Genomic DNA, 22,890 nt, shown 5'->3' on the forward strand with positions numbered 1-22,890 from the left:
AGTGAGTGTCCTGTGTGTACTGAGCCTACACGAGGGCTTTGCTGAACTCTCTCTTTCATTCCTCACATAGAGTAGGTAATGTTAAGCACATTTTATTGATGAGGGATCCGAGGCTCAGAGAAATTTAGTTACTGACGCAATACATTTAACTAGTAAATAGTGGAGGCAGGATTTGAACTCTCTGTCCTCAGACCTCAACCTTCTTATCTACTAAGACATGGCTGATGCAAAGCCTTTTCACGGGATATACTTACATTATACCAGAGCAGGAGCTTCCAAGGAGCCCAGGCACCCCAGGGACCAGAAGGGCGGGTGTTTGGGATTGTGCACCTTGGGAGGCCCCTCTCATGTTCTGCCCCCCGCCCCCCCCCCCACGCGCCCCCCTACCCCCAAAGTGTAAGCCTTCCGAGACAGCGCTAACCAAAGTCCTTTGTTGTCCTGCCTTCCCGGCCTCCCGGAGGAATCTGGAATTACTAACAATTGCTGTGTTTACACAGATAAACCAGAAGGACTGGCCGGCATTTCTGTAGACATGGCATTAATTATAAAATGTCCGCTCACCTCAGGGTTTCACGGAGCCCCTGCTTAGGACATTGCTGTCTCCCTCACGCAGAGAGCCCAGCGAGGCAGAGGGAGCGCCGTCCAGGCAGGGCCCCTGACGCACGCACCGCACTGGGTTATGAGCCAAGGCTGTGCGGCGAGTTCATCAGATAAGCCTTCCCTGATTACCCCTCCAGGACCAGTCCAGCCATTGAGAAGTCAGTTTCCATTATTCGTCTCCAGCAGCAGAACTTGCCAGGGGCCTGGAATACAATTTAGGCGAGAGTCAGATGGGATTCGCACTTCATCCAACCCTGCAGTCACTGCCTGGCTATTATTTTTCACATTGTAAATAGCAAGAGGCAGATGAAAAGGTAAAAAATATGTTGGTTGGAAGATACTTATTCTCGCTCACCTGGGGTAATCAGGGAGACATCACCTCCAGGTTTGGTAAGCAATCATTCACATTGGACTTTAACACACTGTGATAAACTTTGAGGAATATATCTTTTAAAACATAAAACCCTTTACCTGTGATTTAAAGTTCGGGGGATTGGTCCTGCTCCGCAGGCAGGTTAGATTTAGCATCTCTGGAAATTCCAGAGCAATTTAAAACTGCTCTTTTTGATCACTTGCTGCAGCTCCAGCTTTCAAAGAGAATGAGATGTTTGGGGAATGAATTGTGATAGACTTATATGAAAATTTATATGGCCAAGAATTGGATTTGTTCCCCTGGAATATTATAGATTATGTTTTATGTTGGAATTACATCAGTGTGCAGAGCAGCAGCAGGCTGGCTTAATGTAGCTAAACTGGCCTCGCCTTTCCACCTGGAATAGAGCTCCCCGCTTCCCGGCCCCTCGCTCCCTAATGAAAATAATGGCTTCATGACTCATACATGTGATGGACAGAGGGGATATTGGAATCTTAAAATAAGAAGTGTTTGAGAAAGGACTAACGATCCTTTTCTAATTTCTTTCCCATCCATCTCTTCCCTTCTGTCTTCCCTGTCACCATCCTATTTCGGGCCTTCATCACCCCATGCCTTATTGCCATTGCCCCCTGTCAGCCTGCAGTCTCTCCCTGCTCTAATTTGTCCCATGCACGGCTGCGCGGCCAGACTTGCTCCCACGCCACTTTAATCATGTAATCCCCTGCCAGTCTTCAGTGGCTTTTCCTTGCTCCTAAACACATTGCTAACTAGCATTCAAGGCCCTTTCTAGATGTGACTCTTGCCTCTTCTTTTCCCCCATAGCCACTCATTTCACAGCTACCACCTTCATCCATGCTTCTATGAAATCTTACCTGGGATTGAGCAATAACCTACTAATCGGTCACCTAATAGGTCTCATTTGAACTAGTATCTTCCAGTCTATTATACAAGTACCATTGATGGCAGGCAGTGTGATATTGGGAGTTACACAGACACTTTTATTCTCAAAAAGCATTTCTAATACATGGCTAATATGATATTGTAAAACTGTTACTAGGAGATCAAAGCTATGAATTCATGCTTGGAATGAGAGTCATCAAAAAAGTTGGCTAAAAGATAACTTCACGAGGTCTCTGGGTATGTTGAGGCCCTTCAGCATGTTAGAACCCGTCTTCACCTCCCCTCCCAGGGTAGTGCCACAAACTCGCCGGAGCTAGGTGGTTTACTGCCATGCCCACATTGGCAATTGATTGATTGTGACAATGACAAAGTGATAGCCTTGGCTCCATCTTACCTTCTGGCCGCCCTGGCCCATTGTGGGGACCAGCATTTGTACTGCAAAGCTGTGCAGCAGTGATTTGAAACATTAATGCAGCTTTCTGAAGAGCCCACATTACAAATGATGAGGAGCTTAGCTACCCGGGGACTCTTGTTCAATATTCTTTTCTATTTAATTTTTTGAAATTTACGGGAAATGATATTAAATGAGGACCCATAGGCAGAAAGTGCTGAAAGAGGAAACAAAGAGGATGTCAGAGAGTGCTGAACCTCGCGAAAGCTCTGTACCCACAAAACAAGCTGTGGCTTTGTAAATTCACTCTAAGTACATTTGAGAAACAATAAACCATAAAAGAGGTTACTGTGACCTTGCTTTCTGCAGAGCATTTGAGATAAAAGTTCTAAGTATCAGAATGCATTTGCTCGGCTGTAGTGTTGTGGACTGATTAAAAACAATTCCTGCTTCTGGAACCTCCTTCGGAATGTGGACGAGGGGCTGGCCCGGTGCCAGGCGCAGGAGGGGCTCCGGGGCACCTCTCGAGACGAGTCTTTCTGGCCAAGACTGATTTAGAAAATGTGGTTCCCATCTCAAGGCTTAAGTGAGAACTTCTGCTTCCAACCTCTTGAATCAAGACACTTGGCTGAGGTGCCTCCTTGGTTGCCAGTGGAAGATGTGAAGCAGAGAAACCGAGGCAGGGCCAGTGCAGGTCAAGGCAGTCGGCCCTCTGTAACCCTGGCCGAGGGAAATACCAGAGTCCTGCTTTGGAGCTGATCTTCTAGCCAGGCTCCTTTTCCCTCATTGTCAACCGTGGCCCAACATATGTCCTGGCCTCTGACCAAAGAGGGAAGCAGCTCGTCCTGCCTTGGAGCCAGGGAGGGGAGGGAAATCATCACTTCGGTAGGCCCCCTCAGATGTGGAGGCTTCTGACCCAGAGCTGCAAGGTTTAACAAACAAATACAGGATGCCAGCTAAGCTTGAATTTCAGACAGGCGAGGCATCATTTTTATAATATAATGTCACACATCATATTTGGGACATAAATATACTAAAACTAGAGGCCTGGTGCATGAAATCCGTGCACAGGTAGGGTCTCTAGGCCTGGCTGGTGATCAGGGCCGATTGGGGCCTTCCCTTCCCCGGCTAGCTGCTGGCCAGGGCCTTCCTTCTTTCCGTGCCGCCCCCTGGTGGTCAGCGCACATCATAGCAAGTGATAGAACTCCCAGTCTCCCAAACTCCTGCGGGGGACACTTTGCATATTAGTCTTTTTAATATATATAGATATTATTTGTTGCTTATTTAAAATTCAAATCTAACTGGGCATTCTGTAATTTACCTGGCAACCCCATTTCCAGCAGTTTTTTCAGGTGCATTTCATATAGGTCTGAAGACTGATGAGTTGGTTGGCAGCCTTGGCATATGGACGTTTGGCTGGGTGCTTCTTTGATACGGGAAGTTGTCTTGTGTGCTGAAGGCTGTTTTGTTGCATTCCTGGCTCCTGCTCACTGGATGCCAGTAGCACCTGTCCCCTCTCCACTGTGACAACCAAATATGTTGCCAGACTTTAACAGTTGTCCCCTGGGGGAGGCAAAATCACCTCTAACTGAGAACCACAGCGTGAGAGGTAAAGCAGGATTGTGAAGCCTGTCATGATGGACAACCAGAAGGTGGGCCTTTTTTCCAAACACGATACAGGTCCTGCCCCACCTGCATTCCTGCCTCCTCCAACATTCTGGGCTCCTTCGCAGTAATGCTAGGAGCTGTCTACACCTGTGTAGAGGAGCCCAATAATCCCATGTGGATTATAATCACTAGGAAATCATCCTCTCCTCACGTTGCCTTTCTACACAGCTCACATGAGGCTAACTATGACAACTACTTAGGTTTAACTCAGACATCCTCTTCAAAGAATACCCAAGCCCTGGCCAGTGTGGCTCAGTGGTTGAGCATTGACCTATGAACCAGAAGGTCCCAGGCTCCATTCCGGGTCAGGGCACATGCCCAGGTTATGGGCTTGATTCCCAATAGGGGTGTGCAGGAGGCAGCTGATCAATGAATTTCTTTCATCATTGATGTTTCTATCTCTCTCCCTCGCCCTTCCACTCTGAAATCAATATATCTATATCTATATCTATATCTCTATATAAAGAATACTCCATATACCATAAGCCAAGTACTTGCATTTCATCAGAGATCATCCGTGTGAATAGTCTGGGTTAAATTTAGCATTTAATGGGCAAAACTCTTCCAGTCAAACCACCTTACTAAAGTGTACTTTTGCTCCATTTTGTAGAAGAAGAAACTTCAGGAATTGGATCATGAATTCTGTTCTAGCATTTCCTCCTGCAAATTTATCCTTGAAAAAAATGCTGCTGTGTCTTTATGTGGTATTTCCTTTTTGTAAAGTTTCTCTACTTCAATATGCTTTCATACTCCCTTAGAGAAAACTGAAGTGGCATTTGCTTTATTAACCTTGAATGTCCAGCACTGATAATTAATTTTGTAGGCCTATCAGCTTACGTGGTGGGAAAATGTTATTAGCAAGTGAAACACTACTGGTTTCCTCATTGCTTCCCATATTTTGTAGGCTTTTAGAGAAGCACGGTTTTATACAAACCCACTGAGCAAAGCAAAGACAATGTACTACCTGGTCATATTGCTGTGGGAAATCTCTGTTCTCAATTCTCTATAACGGTTGTATCTTCTCAAATCTCTCTCATCAAGTATTTTCCTTAAATAGGAACACTCTTTCTCTAAGAAACCCCCCTTAAAGAATAACATTATCTTTATTTGTAATCACAGGCCTTCATCATTGTGGAAAAACTCGGATCCTTCTCAGATTCGGATATTTGTATTTAATCAATAACCACATTTCTTTTTCATCCGTCTTACCTCTGCAATTGCATTTCCCAGCCGTGTATGTTTTATTGTGTAAGAATGCAATTGAAAGAACCATTCATGTTTGCAAAAAGGATAATGTTTTATTATTGGTTAGAAAGAGAAGAAACGGCACACTGTATAACCGGCTCCTGCTCCAGCGCAGTGGGTTCTGAAAGCGAGGAATGAGAACAGGCCTCGGGAAGAGGCCACAGAAAGCTCGTGGTATTCTGACCACATCACAAAGTAAGACCTGATGATTTTTATGTCTCTAATTGACAAGCATTCAATTAGCATTTGAAATGCATAAGCTTAGTGCGATCTGAGGGTCTGGAAAGAATAAGGGGATGATGGTCGAACTACTTAGCAACGACGCGGCATGACCTGACCAGTGACTCCAAGGCCCACGTTATTGGCACAGGATCCCGAAGACCTCCCCAGGGCAGGTCTTCTGCTCTCAGTGACTGGACCATGGCGGGGGGGGGGGGGGGGGGGGGGGGGGCGGAGGGGGGGCGGGCGGAAGGGAGGGAACTTGGCTGGGGGCCAGGAGAGCTGGGGGCAGGGGCAAGCACTAAGGGAGCAGCTGTTGAGGCGCCAGCCCGTGGAAGTTGGAGCAGCAGAACTGCAGGCCTGGACAGTGGGAGCTGTGGAGGACGCAGGGGGTTAGAAGGTTAGACACCAGTTAGGTCCCTGCCACTGCCGCTCACACTGCATAGTCTTGGGTGAGTCAGTTATTGGGGCCTCCCTTTTCTCTTGTGAAAAGTGAGGATCTATGATAAGAATGTGCCATTCCTAGTGTCAGAATCCACTCCTCTCCCCACACCGATCTGCGCCTCCTGTGCGCCGAGAGCGGAGCGGTGTCCCAGCTTCTGAAAGCAGCACCAGCTCGGCCTCCACGAAGCTCTGAGCGCACCCGGACCGGGCAGCAGGAACCACGGGTGCTGCGGGAGCAAGGCGAGAGCCAGCGGCCCCTTCCCAGAGGCGGCCTAGAAACACTTCTTAAAGATGAAGAGTTTTCAGTGTTGGGGGAATTTACTGCAGAGTAGAAAAATGTGTCAATGTACTACAGAAACCAAATAAATGTTGCTTTTGCTTGAAATTACCTAGTCAAGCAAAAGCAGGTCCTTTGAAGTTTTTGCTGTTTGCCTAGATTGCAAAAAGTTCCCTTGACTCTCCACCTCACTGTTGCCGTCTTTGTTTGGTCATTGATACATTGTGCTTTTTATATTCAATAAATACATTGCAGTATCTCCCAGGGACATAAGAACACAGGAATGAGCAATGACATGCCGGCAGGAAATAGGACGAGTCCAATGTAACTTCAGCCTAGATGTGTTTTTCCCCCAAAATAATTTGGTTGAGTTGAAAAGTACCTTCTAATTTATAAAAGATTTTTAATGGATATTTTAGAGAAAGAGGCAGGGAGCGGGAAAGAAAGAAAGATCAATGTGAGAGCACATAAGAGCTGCCTCCTGCACGCCCCTTCCCGGGACCGGGGGCCCAGCAGAAACCTGAGCACGTGCCAGGCCAGGAAGTGAACGGAAACCTTTCAGTGCAGCGGGCACCCAGCCAGCTGAGCCACACCAGCAGGGTCCACATGAAATCTTCTTCGGAGATTTGTAAGTTTGAGGAGGCGCTCAATGTAATTCTTTATTACTTTAAACATCATCAGGAGAAAAAGCGATGGTTTTGAAAGCACATGCTGAGTTAGGAAACGCTGAGCGAGACCTCCGGGTAGTCCCTCGGTGCCTGCACAAATGGCGGTTCAGCAAAGCGAACTGATTCTGTTTTGATATCCTGTCGCCTACGGTACCTGACAAACAGAAACGAGGAAAACGAGGAATTGATTATCTTGAAACTTGCACATAATTCCCATGTTGCTCATTAGATAAAGAAGAGCCTTTTCACAACAAATTAAGAACATGCATAACTGGCTATGCCATAGTCATAGACATGGAGTAACATGGCCTAGAATTATAGGGTCCTTCAAAGTACATCATATTCAAAATTCACTGGAGGTGTCTTAAAGAATCTGTTGTAATTACATGAACATGGTTTCTAATTTATTTAATTCCCTTTCCTACCTAAACTGTACATATAAGTGAATTTTAAGAGACCGTATAAATAAATTTTTAATTAAAAATGATGTTATGCAATACATTATTAATAATAACCAACAATGTATAATGTTTATGCATGAGTCCATTAGAAAGATGAGCTAATATATGTCAATGATAAAGAACGAACTAATTTGTCCTGAATCTGTGAATGAAGTCAAATTCATGCGGCAAGCCAGCGAGTGCACTAGCACAGTGGGCTTCAACATGCTATGGTTGTTGGGAAACATCTGTTGCCCGTGGCATGTAAGAGGTATTAGGACTTGTTCATCACATGTGATCAACATGTTATTTTTCAGCGAGCCCTGCGGTTGTGAAATTTGGAAGAAGACCTTTGAGTGACACTACTGCTTTCCCAGGCAGGTGCAGAGCAAACGGCCGCAGCGTTCAGAAATGCACACAGCCCTTCCTCCAGCCGGGATCGGGCGTCCTGCAGCGGCTCTGCGGCAGCCCCCCGGCCTAGCGGTAACAGATCTCTGAAATCTCCATGGCCAGCTCCAGACACTCGCCGGTCTCGTGACAAGATTCAAACAGGCTGCAGTCCATGTCACAGTTGCAGTTGCAGTCGTTCCGGGAGTGGCCTTCGTCCGAGGTGTGGTGGTACCGGTAGGAGGGGCAGCACGCGTTGGTGCACACCGTCTCACACGTGTCCGGGAGCATCAGGAGACAATCCCAAAACTGGCAAAAGAGGCAGGTGAGGATGAGGGAGGCACACTCCTCTGTTCAAAGAAGAAGAAAGACAGTGAGCGGTGGCACCCGTGCAGCGTCTGTGCAGGGCTGGTGTGGGCGTGTATTGGTAACTTCACCGCCCTTCTTAGCTGTTGTCCACATCAGGCCAATGGGCACCGTGTTCTCTCAGGCTCTCCCTCCTCCACGTAGTGCTCACCCTACTTAAGTGATGGCTTTATTAGCGGCTGAGCATTTCCTATCGATCCCACATAATCAGGCCATTTAAAGTGCTGTCACCTCTGCACTCCTTTATTTACTTGGCTTGCAGAGCTGCTGGGAGTCACACAACTGGGAACCTTGCAACTGTCTGAAAACCAGCAGGTCCTCCCCAGCAGTTCAGGAGCAGTTAGAGTCGGGACAGGGAAAGACTACAACCTTCTGGATTTTTGTCTCAAGGCTTTCTTATTTGTTTGATGTGGATTCCCATAAAGGTACCACACCTATATTCACATCCAAGTGAAAAGCAGGTTTCAAAACTTAATGTCAGTAACTTTTAACCAACCATCATGTTTTTATTGCATTCTATGTTTAATCCTTGTCTCTTGTTTTCCTCCAGTTATATAAAACCTTGGCTAGAAGAATACATCATTATATTCCTAAAAGGGTATAAATCTGATCAATCCCCTTAAAGAAACTTGGTTTAAAGATTTACTACGAAGACTTGTAAAAATCTGAAAAGTATCTCTAAGGCCTTGAAGGTAATTGGTAATTCTAGCCAAACAGTTGTGATGGGTTATAGGTTATTATATTTTTTGTTTTCATAAAGGGAATTAGAAGAGGTAGCAGTTCTCTTATTAAAATTATAACTTTTCTTTTTAGTTAGAAATTTCTCAAAAATGGGAGTTTTTGTAAAAACCTACATAAGTGTTCACATGACATATCTTGTTAATTAAAATCAGAGCCCTGAAAATTGTTGATGGTTGAAAATAAGGATTTCCCCCAGAAAAATATTAATAGCTTTTGCTTTTCAGACTTTAGTTGACGGAGACTGCACAGCCCACAGGAAGGCTTGCTGTCCAGCCATTTGCCAGAGCTATGGATACTGAGCCCCACTCATTCGGTCTTAACAAATTTCCCGGAAAATTTTTTTCTTTCATTTTTCATATACTTGTGAATCTTTAAGAGAGAAGAAAGATCATGGAAACTTTTTTCTAAAAAGGAACAAATGTTTTAAAGATAGTCATTTTAATTTCTTTTACAAGACACTACATAAGCTGTGCCAATGCCCAAAGCGAGTCCTGCCTGGGTGGACAGAAATCTTCCTTCCTGTCTCTGCCCTCCCTCCCGTCCCAGCCCCTCCCTTTCCCAGTGAAACATGGTAGAGAGCCACACCAGGACTTTCATGGCCACTTTAATTGCCATATATTGTTGCAGGTGCTGTGGCATTGCTCAGTGTTTATAGTGCAGGCAGCATATTCCATAATACCTCTGTGTATGTTCTCATCTCTTTGCCAGAATGGTGTATTTTTATTCACCGAGAGCCAGTTTCTAGCATGTGACCAACTCACCCATATCTCATAAGTCACCGCAAAGCACCCACAAACATTCAGGAGTGAGCTCAGTGCAAAGACTCTATTTTGCTTATTCGTTTCTGACCAGGGCGTGTTGGTGGTCAAGATCGGGGGCTTAAAACCTCACCAAGTGTCACCAATGCCCAGCCTGCTACTGCAGCAGCCCCGCAAGAGGAGGTTCTCCGTAGGAAATAACCCAGGACCCCTCAGGCCGGAGGCTCAGGAGACCTACTCAGGGCATGGCCCTGTGACAGCGACCCCACCAGTGCTGTCCTTTACGGAGGAGACATTCAGAGTTAGTTTGGAGGTAAGTCGGGCTGGTGCAGGGTGGCGCGCCTGCATAGGAGCTAGTGTTTCCTGTAAGAGGATGAAGAACCTGTTTGTGAAGTGACATTACGATTTCCTGAGGGCACAGAACCTTGGGTTCGGTTCCGAGTGCCAGGTCTCTGCAGGTTGGCAGGTGCTGGAGGCCTCTGCTTCTGGCGTCTGCCATCGATTTTATTAAAAAAAAAAAAAAAAAGATGTTTTCACCCAACTCTTGGGCCAAATTGGCATTTTCTTCCTTCTCCCTTTACTGTGCACTTGAGAATAGAGCGCGTTTGTTCTGTCAGTCCTTTTGATTTGATTATAAAAGGCAGAGCCTTTACCAAAAAACATGGCAACCTTAATGAATTGAAAACAGATCTTCCCAACTTTCAAGTGTGCTCTACACTTTTCCTAAAAGTCATATGAAATCATTCCTCACGAGCAGCGTAAACTGTTTTGCACACAGGTTTTTTGTTGTTGTTTGTTTTTTGCACAAAAGTATCGTGAGCATTCATGTGAAAATTTGCAACTGTTCAGAAGCAGAGTTGGACTTGCCCTTCCGGTGGATGCATTGTCTGCCTACACAACTCAATGGGGTTTTAGTGCTTAATAAGCGTGACACTCAAAGTCACATCCACGATGGCCACCCGTCCTCTCAGCCCATCCCCAGAGGCTGCTGTGCCGCCAGCCGCCTGCCTCACTCACATCTCTTATGCAGTCGCTTCATGACACCTCACCCTGGCCCAGGCCACGCACCGCAGACCCGCCCCCCCCGCCAGTGCTGCCTGGGCCCCCCGCCCCCCCGCCAGTGCTGCCTGGGCCCCCCGCCCCTCGCCAGTGTTGCCTGGGGCCCCCGGCCCCCGCCAGTGCTGCCTGGGCACCCCGCCCCCCGCCAGTGCTGCCTGGGCCCCCTGCCCCCACCGCCAGTGCTGCCTGGGCCCCCCGCCCCCACCGCCAGTGCTGCCTGGGCCCCCCCGCCCCCGCCAGTGCTGCCTGGCCCTCCCCGGCTCCCGCCAGTGCTGCCTGGGCCCCCCCGCCCCCCACCAGTGCTGCCTGGCCCTCCCCGGCTCCCGCCAGTGCTGCCTGGGCCCCCCGCCCCCCACCAGTGCTGCCTGGGCCCCCCGCCCCCACCGCCAGTGCTGCCTGGGCCCCCCGCCCCCACCGCCAGTGCTGCCTGGGCCCGGCTCCCGCACATGCAGATGATGCACAAGCAGCCTGGCAGGCGTTCTGGATTTTCCTCTTCCTCATCATAGTCTCCCAGCGATTCTTCACCGAGTCCCGCTGATTCTCGCTCAGATTGTTATTTGAAGCCCGTAAGCCTCTGTCCGCATCCTTAGTTCGAGCCGCCCTCAGCCATCATCTCAGCAGCAGCAACAGCCTCCTACCCAGGCCACTGCTACCCATGAGCCCCTCACACCTTCAGCGGCCACGATAAGTTCAGCCATAAATGAGGACAACTCAGTCTCTCGGAAGCCCGATCCTAGCTGCCCGCTGGGGCGGGAGGCGTTCCCCCTGCCCTGTCTCAGTCCTGCTCTCTGCCTGCTCCCGCACCCGCCGCGGGGTGACTTTCAGGCCCTGGGATGGCCCTGCCTCAGGGCCTGTGTCCTCCCCTCACAACCTGAACTCCGCTCAGCCCTGGAGGCTCCAGCCTCCAGCCTCCAGCCCTGCCTCTGGCTCTCACCTTGCTGCGGGCGGCACCTGGCTTGTTTTTCCTCGCAGCGCAGCATAACCACAGGAGGATGTTAAACTAATTAGTTTATCAGTTAGCTTCTCCCCTCCTGGGACCTCCGCCACAAGCAAGCCGTGCTCTTGCTGACTGACTAAGTGGACAGTAAGGGAAAGGCATCGTGGGGCAGGGGGAGGGGGTGAAGGCCGGGCTGTTTCTCCTTCCACCTGCTGAGTGCCGCAGGCGGTGGGAGCGCACCAGTTCTGGCCCTGACGCCTCCTCTGGGCTGGCAGCGGCCCTCACAGCGCGGGGAGGATGGTTAGGTGCCGGGAGGGGAGGGGATGGCGGAGCTGCTGCCAAGTTCTGGGTGCCCCCCTGGTCCTCCACTTGGCTGTCCACCTCCCCTGCTACCTCCCTGGCACCCTCTGTGAGTTTCCTCCCTCGGTTGAGCCCCGGGCATCCTGGCAGAGGTTCCAGTCACTGCTGTGGGAGTGCCCACCTCCCGTCCCCACTCCGTACCCTTCTAAAGGGGTCCAGCAGCTTTCAGACGAATCCCAGAGCAGCAGGCACCTCTGTGAGCAAGCGGCCAGGACAGAGCCCGGCGGAGGTGCGTTTCCTCTCGCACCCAGGGCGCCTTCAGGACAGGAGGCTGGGTGGCCCCTGGTAGCACGGAGGACACACGGGACCGGCTGCGGGGGCGGGGCCTCCTTAGAAAGAGTCACATGTAATCACAGCGGAAAGGTGCCACTACAAGGAGTTTTCACACATGTTAGTCTCATGGCCACACCCTGTCCTCCCTGAGAATACCTCCAGCTTCCAGCCTGCCCTGCCCCCTGCCCCCTGGGGCCCCAAGCTGATATCTGTCCCCTGGAGCCTTCCCCTCCCCCCTGGTGCCTCCCCCTCCCCCCTGGGACCTCCCCCTTGGTGCCTCCCCCTGCTGTCTGGCCCCTGGGGCCTCTCCGCTGGTGCTGGGATGAGGGGTGGCAGGTGGGGTGGCAGGAGCCGCCCTGCTGGTAGCACTCAGCTCCAGAAGCTGCCACCTGCTGCTTTGAGAATCATTATCCAAAACAGTAAGATTATGGTTCTTCCAGAAGTGACCCCAGATAAACAGCAATCACCCTTCTTCCCCCCAAACAGAAGGGAGAGAAGGCACCACGAGCCTCGGACCCAGGAGGCTACAGCCCTGAGCGCTGCCTGTGCCATCGCAGGAATCTGGCGTAATCATGAAACGCGGTCACAGCGTCTCTGACCGATTACTAAAAGTTTTTGGTCAAAAAGTATACAAATTGGTTCCCACTCCCTCACATTTAGTTTTGTGTGTTTTCCAGATGTCTGTAAGGTAGAATGTGAGTACCTGCGACTGAATGCCTCCTTCCAGCCGGCGTCCCTCACGTTATCCATGTAACAGCTACTTAAACATGTCAGGATCCATTTAAGTTCAGACAAGCACAACTAACATTGACGGCAGTTCTTTAGAACTGTAATGACTAGATTTGGGTGATACTTAGTAAATTTGTGCTTATGTTTTTTTCTGAGCAAATGAACTGAAATAATTATAAAATTGAAACATTTTATAAGGTGACACTGCTGCATTTAATTGTATGAAATTTACTGGGGAGAAAATGTAATCATTTTATTCAGTAGTCCATGGTGTAATTAAGACTATTCTTTTGAGGTATCTTGTATTGATGATCTTCCCTTCCACCTGGATGAGACATCTCAAATTCAAAATTATACACCAATTAAGTGTCCTCCCAGGATTCGTCTAAGGAGCCTGTTTTCTCACACCTCGCGTAGCCCTGCTTTTCCTACCCGCGGGGATACGTTTGCAATCACAATGCAGAGATGCTGCCGAGGCGCCGGCGGTGCCCTGGCTTCTCCCGTTTTATCCGGGAGGGACCCGGGCTGAGCCTCGACCGCATGATGTGATGCTCCGGGGGCAGCGGGCCATGCGCAGCGCGGCCCCTGGAAGCCCCGTCGCGCACCCGTGACCGCTGGCGCGGGGAGGTGCTTTACAAATCTGCACGTGCGAGGCTTTCCATCTTGTTTCAATGGGGCGCTGCATATGAATAATAGATATTAGCAATTAAGCACCCATTCCCCTGCACTCCGTTATGCATTTGAAAGAAATTAGCCGCACGTGGCGTGGAAGTGGATGCGGCCTCCTCTCCCCCTTCCGCTTCCCCTGCTGCTTCCGGAAGGGCTCTGTATTCTCTCAGCGCCACGGTGACCCCGCTCCCAGGGGCTGCATCCTTACATTAACTGCGATGACAATTCTCTACAATGAAGCGAGTCCGACTGAACCCTTGACTTCCTTGGTGTTTGTGCTCTAGGGTAATGGGAGTGTTTTGAAGTCACTATTTGTGGACCTTGCCTGGGTTTTCTACCCGTTCACCCAGGTACCACAATCTCTTACCTTGAAGGGAGGGTTTTCCACTGGGAAAAGGAGGGCTGCGTTAGCAGCTATTGTGTTGGCCTTAAACCAGAATGTCCTGGTCACACTGGCCTGAGCCCAGGCCTCAAGAAGCAGTCTGATGACGGTCCCCAGGACTCTCCTTCACGCAGTCATTTGGGCCCTTCCTGAAAGTGTGAGTTTAGGCACCATGCTAGCCACGTGGCCTTCTCCTTCTCCTTCTCCCGCCCCTGATGGGCAGACCAGAGAGGCCTGGCGCTTCACCCTGCTACCCAGTGTGCGTGGGCACCAGGGCGGTGTCTAATTCTGGAGTCACACGGCCAAGACCCGTTCCAAGTAAGATCCTCGCATCCCTGACACTAGCTGATAAAATGCAGAGACCTCTCCTGTGTTGCCTGTTTTCTTGTTTGGCATCAAACTAAAAAAGCCAGAAACTTAGGCATCACCTTGGACTTGAGGTCATAACTTGGCAGTCCGCAGGCCAATGTCGGCCCAAAGCTGCTGGCTGCGTGGAGCTTTGTAAGGGACACAGAGGTTCCAGGTAACACTAAGCTGGCAGCTTCGCCTCCACAGCCTCGCCCACCTGCCACTGCCTTCCAGTTCACGCCATCATTCCCAGCAGCTCCTGGTGACCAGGCAGCTGGTCTGTAGCTTCTGGTCTAAAGCATCCATGACAACATTTGTACAAGACACCACATATATGACATGTTAGAATCTTCTCCTCCCTTATTCTCTAAAACTGTAATCATCATACAAGCAAAACCTGCATCTATGGTATGTGGCAGGGTCCGTGCTGGTTGCTGTATTCATGTGATTTCAGTTCTCCTTCAAAATGCTCTGGGGGGTGTTACAGGCCCCATTGTATCACCAGAGGCTGAGATTCAGAGTTGGCAACAAACAAACAAACAAACAAACAGTTATGCAGTTAAAAATTTCAGAGCCAGGAGTTAAACTGATGTGATTCCAAATTCCTCTTATATAGACTTTGTTTTAATTTTTTTTCTTATTTGTAAAAAGTAAATATGAATTTAAATACAGATCAGAAACTATACCCGTTCGAATTTTCCTCTGAGAAACTCCTTCTAGCTTTCTTTAAACACAAATGTAAATGTAAATTCCTTCTAGCCTTTTTAAAACACAAAATCCTTAAATGGTTTATGTCTCCTGTACAGGCCACTGCACAGTTATCCTGAGTGAAGTTCATGTGTCTTGGTGCAGTCTGTGACTTTGAACTTGACTATCCTGATCATTTAGCTCCAAATCAATTTGAAATTGGCTTTGCAGATGGAATGTGCTTTGTCACATACAGGGATGGTTTGGTGTAGGTTTGCACTGATCAGAATGCATAGGAAGTGATATTACCTAGAGCTGTGGTCGGCAAACCGCGGCTCGCGAGCCACATGCGGCTCTTTGGCCCCATGAGTGTGGCTCTTCCACAAAATACCGCATGTGGGTGTGCACATACAGTGCAATTGAAACTTCGTGGCCCATGCGCAGAAGTCAGTATTTTGTGGAAGAGCCAGTATTTTGTGGAAGAGCCAGTATTTTGTGGAAGAGCCACACTCAAGGGGCCAAAGAGCCGCATGTGGCTCACGAGCCGTGGTTTGCCGAGACGCAGTTTGCCGACCACTGGCCTAGAGTAACCAACCTTTTTATACAACTTGCTGCTGTAAGCATCTTGGTATTCTATATTGTCTATATTTATATTTTTCCAGCATTTCAATAGCATTCCACTCTTCCTTCTTCTCCCCACCTAAACAGTCCCAGATCTGAGAAAAGAAAGTTTGCCATTTTTCTTTACCACTTTATAGCCCCACAGCAAAAATGATTACACCTCACCCCAACTCTTTCAAAACAGTTTGCCTCTGATTCCCAGCGTTGAGAGCAAACACTCTGCCAAGCACCTCGTAATTGCAAAGTGACCTTGACATGTGTCATTCACCAGGGCTTTCAAATAAAAGTCTTCCTGTTTAATATTCATAAAGCATTTTCCCCTAACAGCATATGTGATGATTTTACAGGGGCTGGGGGTTGGGGAGCTTTATTTAGAGATGGTTGATTCTGAGAAACATACCATCAGTGTCTCTCTGATGAACTGAAGCATCGGTTTGGAGGTAAGAAAATTTCGTTTGACATTCTTCAAGGGAGGACAGTGATGTGGTGGATTCTGACAGTTTTTTCTCAGTGGAAGTTTCCTTAGCTGGTCCATCTGTGATGTTGAATTCGGATCCTGAATTTATAACGATAGCATTAATGGGTTTCTCTTCTGCATGTTTTTCATTTGTGAGTTGCATATCTAGATGAAAAAAGAAAAACACACACACAAATTCACTATAGTAGACACAATGTAGTGATCCTAAGAATGGACATTTGCAGAAAATTTCACATTCTAGACTTTTATAAGAAAAAAGTCTTTCTAAAAACAGTTGGTAGTTACAATAGTCATAGGGTTGTAAAATACAGCACAGGGAATATGGTCAATAATGTCATAACTACCTATGATGCCAGGTGGGTCCTGGAAATATCGGGGAACCACTTGGTACAGTACATGATTGTCTAACCACTATTTGCACACCTGAAACTAATGCAAAATAATATTGAATATAAACTGTAACTGAACATTTTTTAAAAAACAAAACAAACAATAAAAAAGAATGAAGCATTTTGGAGCAGGAAATTTTGCATGAAAATGCAAATAAGAATAAAAAAGTGCAATAATTATACAATTTTACACACATTCTAAGTTTTAGCTATCATGTAATTTGCAACATTTCTACTGTGGGGTTTTTTACTGATGGGTGGGAAGAAGCAAGGAGTCCATTCACTGGATCAGCCAGATCTTGCAGTATGTCGCCAGAGTGCTGTGCTGCCAGCATTTTGTGGGTCTGAGAAGTAGTCAGGGGTCTTCAGTGCTGAGCAGTACTTCTCAGGGAGAGCACGTGATCTCAACCAAGTGCCTTCCTTCCTTTGTTTCTACAAATGCTGTGTAAGGATAGTGCTAAAAATCAATAGTGCCTAACTCGATTCTCTTTCGCCCTCACACATGCCACGTTTCCACCCTGTCCTTCGCTGGAAGGTCTTGCTAGGCCTCTGCTCAGGTTTGGTCTATGTGGCTCTGGGCAGGGGTGCTCTTGAGCACATGCTGTGTTTTCATATAGTCACCTGCACAATTATTAGCGATGTTTGGAGATCCTTTAGCAGAGTCCGTGATTGAGATGGTGGTTGCAGAGGCATAGAGAATTCTGAGCGGCCAGGTGCTTCATGTATTCAACGTCTGCATTTGTTCATTCATTACCACATCCTGAATGAGGGTCAGCGATGCATCAATAAGTGGGCTGGGCACTGGATACAGTGGTGACTAGGCCAGGCATCGTTACTGGCTTTCACAAGCATCCAGCAAGTTAGCAAAGATAACTAAGAAGCTGTAATATTGAGGAGAGTATGAGAAGGAAGCCATGAATAAAGTCATATTATAGAGAGAACCAGCCTGGGTAATGGTGCAGTTAATTTATTATTTATCTACACTCATTAAACTGGGGAGTCCTAAGACTAAGAAAAGAATTAACGTAAGAATTCTCAAACATGTGGCCAGGCTGACTCCCGGGGACACCTTGAGAGCTCAACAAGCAATGGTCCTGGCGATTTGATGGTACTTTGGAGGGCGGTGAAGATTAACTCTGGAGAATCGCATCCCATTGCTGGCCCAAGGCCAGCTTGATTGAGCAATGCTCATTGAGTGGCTGAAATAAATAACACACTGGACAATTGGGTTTGATTTTGCCATGCTCACACAGCTCAGTGCAAGAAATACGGTATCTTCTGGCCGAGTCCATGGTCATCATCCTTTCAAAAGCTACTTCTTCCTGTGGGGCAGATAGAAACCTCTGCTTGGCCCTACCTCCTCAGGCCGTGATTCCCAGATGAGTCTTCAGAGTAGAATTCACCTGGGAAACCCTTTAAAAATTTGGCATTTTTTAAAAGCTCAGGCTACTCCTCCTCTTCACTCCACCTAACAGATTATATCACAGTCCCTGGGGGATTTTTGAAGCTCCACGTGCAGACAGATTTGAGAACAACTGCCACAGGGGCCCTCGGCATTGGAGAGTGGAGAAGGGAAGAGAACAAGCCAGTGTTGTGTGCATGAGCGACGTTCAGAAACCAGTCATCACCGGTTGCTCTCCAAGGTCCCATAACAGAAGGGGAGCTAACAGTGTGGTACACACAATTGTCTTAGGCCATTTTTATTTCCTTCTGATCCTCCAAATAGTGTTGGCTTTCAACAACATTTAATTTTTATTCCCAACCCTTATGCTGCTGGCTTTATATCTCTTAGTGGCAGTTTGATTCATCCTAAAAAGGATTGGCAGAAATAAGGGTTCAGGAAACACAACTATTGTTGATAGTAATTAATAAAATATTGAAGAGATAGAATTAGCTCAACAGATTGAGAACCTCTTGGCTTCCTCTAACCCAAGAGAGATTCACCAAATTAATGATATAAGGATGATGATGCTAAAAATAATTTATTTTTCTGACTTGGGTACCAAAACGTCCAGTAACCAGCTAATATCACAAACGTAGCCATGTAAATTAGTCCTTCCAGCACGTAGCACACATGATACTTTGGGCCAGGTGGCTGTTCATGACGGGGAGATTGCAGGAAGTTTAGCAGCATCCCTGTCCTCTACCTGCTGATGCCAGTAGCACCCATCACCCTGTGTTGTGACGAACAAAAATGTCTCTAGCTATTGCCGAGTATTCCCCGTGGGGCAAATCACCCAGGTTGCAAACCACATCACTGCTTACACACAACACACACAGTCGCGTGCATTTATATCAAGCTCTCTGTTACCACTTATACAGAGTGGGGCAAAAGGTTTACAGTTGCAAGTATGTGAAACAGTTTATTCTTGTATTATTATTTATTCCTTATTGTAGTATTTTCCATATGAACAACTATAAACCTACTTTTGCCTCACCCTGTATACCTTACTTAACAAAAACTCTAGGAGGTCGATATTGTCAGCCTCTCTGAACAGGTGGCAAAAGTATGAATTGGTGTCTCCAGTTAACGCTGAATGACTGTAACTAAGGCTCAGATAGTTCATAAATTGCCCGAAGATTCTTCCTTAGCAAATGGTGGAACGGGGATTTGAACCCAGGCCTGGTGGATTCCAAAAGCTTTGCTTTGATTTGTTTGTAGCTTTTGTCTCGCTTCCTAGCCGTAAAGACTGCACATCAGCAAAACCCTCCTCACCTGAGTCCAATGATAGGTCATGACCCAAAAGGAAGCCCTGCAAACAGCCTACTGACACGCCTCTCCCAGAACAGCCTTAGCAGCGCCAGGCTGGCTCCCAGCACGCGGGAGTCCTGCCCGCAGGCACAGCGGCTTTCCAAGGCGCAGGGCGGGCAGCTCAGAAGGAGCTAGTAGGTAAGGGGACTTGGTAAGTGTGGAGCGTGCAGCAGCTCTTCACTTACAGATGAAATTAACCATCAGTTCAAATGATCACACGTAGTCAGGCTGCATGGAATTCAAATTGCGTTCGCACAAAGTAATTCAGTAACAAAAAAAGTTGGCTAGAGGTTACTGAGATATAGGAACATGCAGAGAAGATGGTATATAGCCAAGTGGTACACGATTCTCTTTTTAATTTTGTGACAATTTTAAGTACAGCAACCATTTGGAGGTACTGGGCTTGTACTGAGAGAATTTTATGGAGAACTTAAACTGCCATTCATAAAGTTATTTTAATTCTGTATCTCTGTTTATATTTTTATTTTTTTCATTTCCTAGTGGGAGCTATCTGTTGCTCATTAGAAAGTCATCTGACACACACACGTGTCAGAACCCAGTCTGTTCAGCCCAGAATCTGACATCTGAAGGGAGGCACAATTCTGGGTGAATGTAAATGACATCTTCTGTCTTTTATAGAAGCAATGCTAACAATAATTTCCCCACATTTCGTCTTTCATGATGATATTTGACATTGTACACAAAGTATTATAAAGTAGCATAAGCTAAAAGGAGAATCACATCAAAATGGTATCACATCTTCTGCAGAGAAAACTATTTTGGAATTAAATAAGGAACATGTGAAACTATATTTGGGATGTTATAGATAGATCTTGACATTAATGTAGGAAAAATAATTTTTTTCAACAGAAAAACCACCAACATCAGGACAAAAATTAGAAGCTCAACTGTGTTTCTTAGGGGGAAAAAATTAAGTGTATCTTAAAAGTCAGTAAAATAGAAAATTTATGTTTGGGCTAGAAGCAATTTCAGAACCAATGGGCATGCACTTAAATATCAGAAAAGACAGACAGTTAATTAATTTTTTATTACCATTGAGCAAATGCTATTAATTTAATTCAATTAATATTTATTGAGTAGCCACATGCAATAGGTGAATAAATGTGACAGGAACAATTCACTTATTTACTTTAAGTTATTAAGGAAACATTTTAAATCTTTTTATTTTTGTTCACTAAATGTGACTTTTTAATTTTTGCATCCACCTGTTCACTGAGTGTATATATCTATACACACAAATTAATAATAAGCAGCATCTCTCCTCCCTGCTCCTCTCATTCCGTTCTTGTTTATCAATTCCCTTCTTTTCCCTTCTCTCTCTGTTTCGGTTTTATTTTTTGACTAACCTGCCTTGTCTCTGTTATTGGTTGCCTTTTTCCCTCCAGCTTTTCAATGTATTTGTTTCTCAAGACTTTGTCTCCTTAGTTTCTTTCTTTGCACCTACCCTTGTTACTTGTTCACACTTACAGCTTTATTTTCTTTGTAAAGTTGACCCCAAATCTCTATGCAGTGGGTCTGCCAGTAGCCAGGCCCCACAGGGAGCACAAGCTGTGCATGGCCCGGGCCTGGTGCTGAGGATTTGAAGAGTTCCAACAGCCCTGGTCCGCAAGAGGCCTACAGGCATCACAGGCTGCAGGCCCACTTGTAACTGATGATTGGGTATTTTATTTGACTTACTAGCCAAACCCTTGCAATTATTATGTCTCTTTCTACTAAGTCCCCCGTTCTTTCCCCAAATCGAGTAGCTCCAGTTTCCTAAGCTTAAAAATACTCTTTGGTTTTCCCCATCCCTCCATTCAGCTCTTTACAAAGTCTTATTTATCCTTCCTTCTAAATATCTCACAAGTCCATCTCTGCTTTTTCATTCCCCAAACTACCACTCAGGTTTAAGCATCTGTGTTCTCAGATCTGGACTGTTTCAGCAGTCATTGACAACCCTCCCTAAGACATCTTATGCACTGTAATCAAAACAATGTTTTCAGCAATAGTCGTCTGGTTATATTACTCATTTCTAAAAGCAAAACAAAACACACACACCATGCATACACACACACAAATGTTAAAAGCTCATTATTACCTGAATATCTTCCCATTCTCTTGTTCTCATTAACATACCAAATCTATTGCCAAATTGTCTATTGAAAAGGTAAGCCCTGGCAGGTGTGGCTCAGTGAGTGGGAGTGTCATGCCTTGCAACAAAGGTTTCGGGTTTGATTCCTGGTCAGGGAGCATACAGGAGGCAGCCAATCAATGTTTCTCTCTCTCTCATTCTCTCCCTTCCTCTCTCTCTAAAATCAATAAACATATCCTCTGGTAAGGCTTAAAAACATAGAAGAGGTAACTTTTTGTTATGATTTTCTAGTGAATGGTGAGCTCAAAAGCATATATAAATATGATTAGATAAGCTTTTAAGAAAGGATGATTTTAATGTTAAGGTGAGTTAGTATTTCAAATGTATAGGCCAATTTTAGAGCTATATGGTGAATTACATTTTCTCTTGGATCTCAACTATTCTTTGGTTTAGAATTTAATGCTGTAATTATCCGTGATTGAAATAAGATCAAAGCAGATAGGTGACATTTCAAGGAATATGCTACCAACCAATTAACTAATGAGTACGGCTAGTATAAAAGTAGTTAGTTGAAGGGACACTGGAGAGGGTAAAAAGGAGCGTGGGATTTTTGTTCGTAAAGTTCACACAAATGTCAGAAATTATTTTTTTTGTTTTTATTGTCAGGATATGTAGACTGTACTTTGCCCAGCTTGGCAGGAATAACACCTTACACACACATACATGAAATAGAGGAGAGCAGTTGATATTGAACACGCTGAAAATTACTAGGAGGAGCTAGAATCACTTTTTCTCAACGTGGAACACTATTATTCTGGTATTGAGTAAAGTGAGAGCTGGCACTGCTTAAAGACAAAACAAAAGTAGGAAGTAAGGCTTCCTCGGTCCAGACAAAAGCACCACAAGGATGCCGTGTCTTCAAAAACAACCACAAACCCAGCCTTGTGTTTTTTCAAAGCTGAGTGGCATTCTCTCAAGCTGAGGAATGACGTCTTCCTAAAACATTCTTACCTTTTAGAATAAATGGAAATAACTCAGTCATGCATGTTCCATTGCTATATCCTGTTAGTTTGATTGGACAAAACAAAATTTTGGATTCATTAAATCTGCGCTTTGGGTGGGGGAGAGGAATAAGCGAATGGATGGGTGTCTGGTCTTTGGTTTCCAATGGCAGCTCTGGTTGGAAGAGGTCCTTCAAAGGCCTCCAAGTTACAGTAGGGCTTCCTCATTGTTGGTGGAGATTCAGCTAAAACTGCCCTCAACAAGCTAAACAGAATGTTTACCAAGAGCCATGACAAGAGGACATTTAAGCCTTTCAGTTAGCCCGAGTAAATCCCTCCTTTAAAAAAGAGAGAAAAAGCAAAAAATGTTATTTCTCCAGAAGTAGGAGCAGTGAGTGTTCGAGGTGGAAAGGGTTAAGCGGGAAGCAAGAAAGAAGAGAAGAAGGTTGAGCACAGCCCCTCCCCAAACCCCCTCCCCACTCAGAGCTACTTCAGTCTGGCCGAAGTGGCTTCTGGCCTGGCTCTTCTGGAGGAGGGCCGCAGCTGTCTGCTCTCCGCTGGCGCTGCACCTGCAGACAGGCGCAGGCTAAGTGATATACTTTTATAGCTCGATCCAGAGCTGTAACCAGGAGCAAT

The 22,890-nt window shown here is 46.5% G+C and overlaps 1 protein-coding gene across 1 annotated transcript in view; it reads right to left on the reverse strand.

Moving 5' to 3' along the window:
• Nucleotides 1-7,589: 7,589 nt before the first annotated feature.
• Nucleotides 7,590-22,890, reverse strand: part of MDFIC2 (MyoD family inhibitor domain containing 2) — a 123,566-nt gene continuing 108,265 nt past the window's right edge. Inside the window, exons 3-4 of the mRNA XM_070391761.1 lie at nt 15,943-16,164; nt 7,590-7,962 (exon numbers count right to left, since the gene is read on the reverse strand). Coding sequence (XP_070247862.1) covers nt 7,703-7,962; nt 15,943-16,164 — 482 coding nt within the window. The 3' untranslated portion in view covers nt 7,590-7,702. The remainder of the gene's footprint in view (nt 7,963-15,942; nt 16,165-22,890) is intronic.

The sequence above is a fragment of the Myotis yumanensis genome, unplaced genomic scaffold (genome assembly GCF_028538775.1).
Source record: "Myotis yumanensis isolate MYYU_CA2020_CCGP unplaced genomic scaffold, mMyoYum1.0.hap1 SCAF_14, whole genome shotgun sequence".
Lineage (NCBI taxonomy): Eukaryota > Metazoa > Chordata > Mammalia > Chiroptera > Vespertilionidae > Myotis > Myotis yumanensis.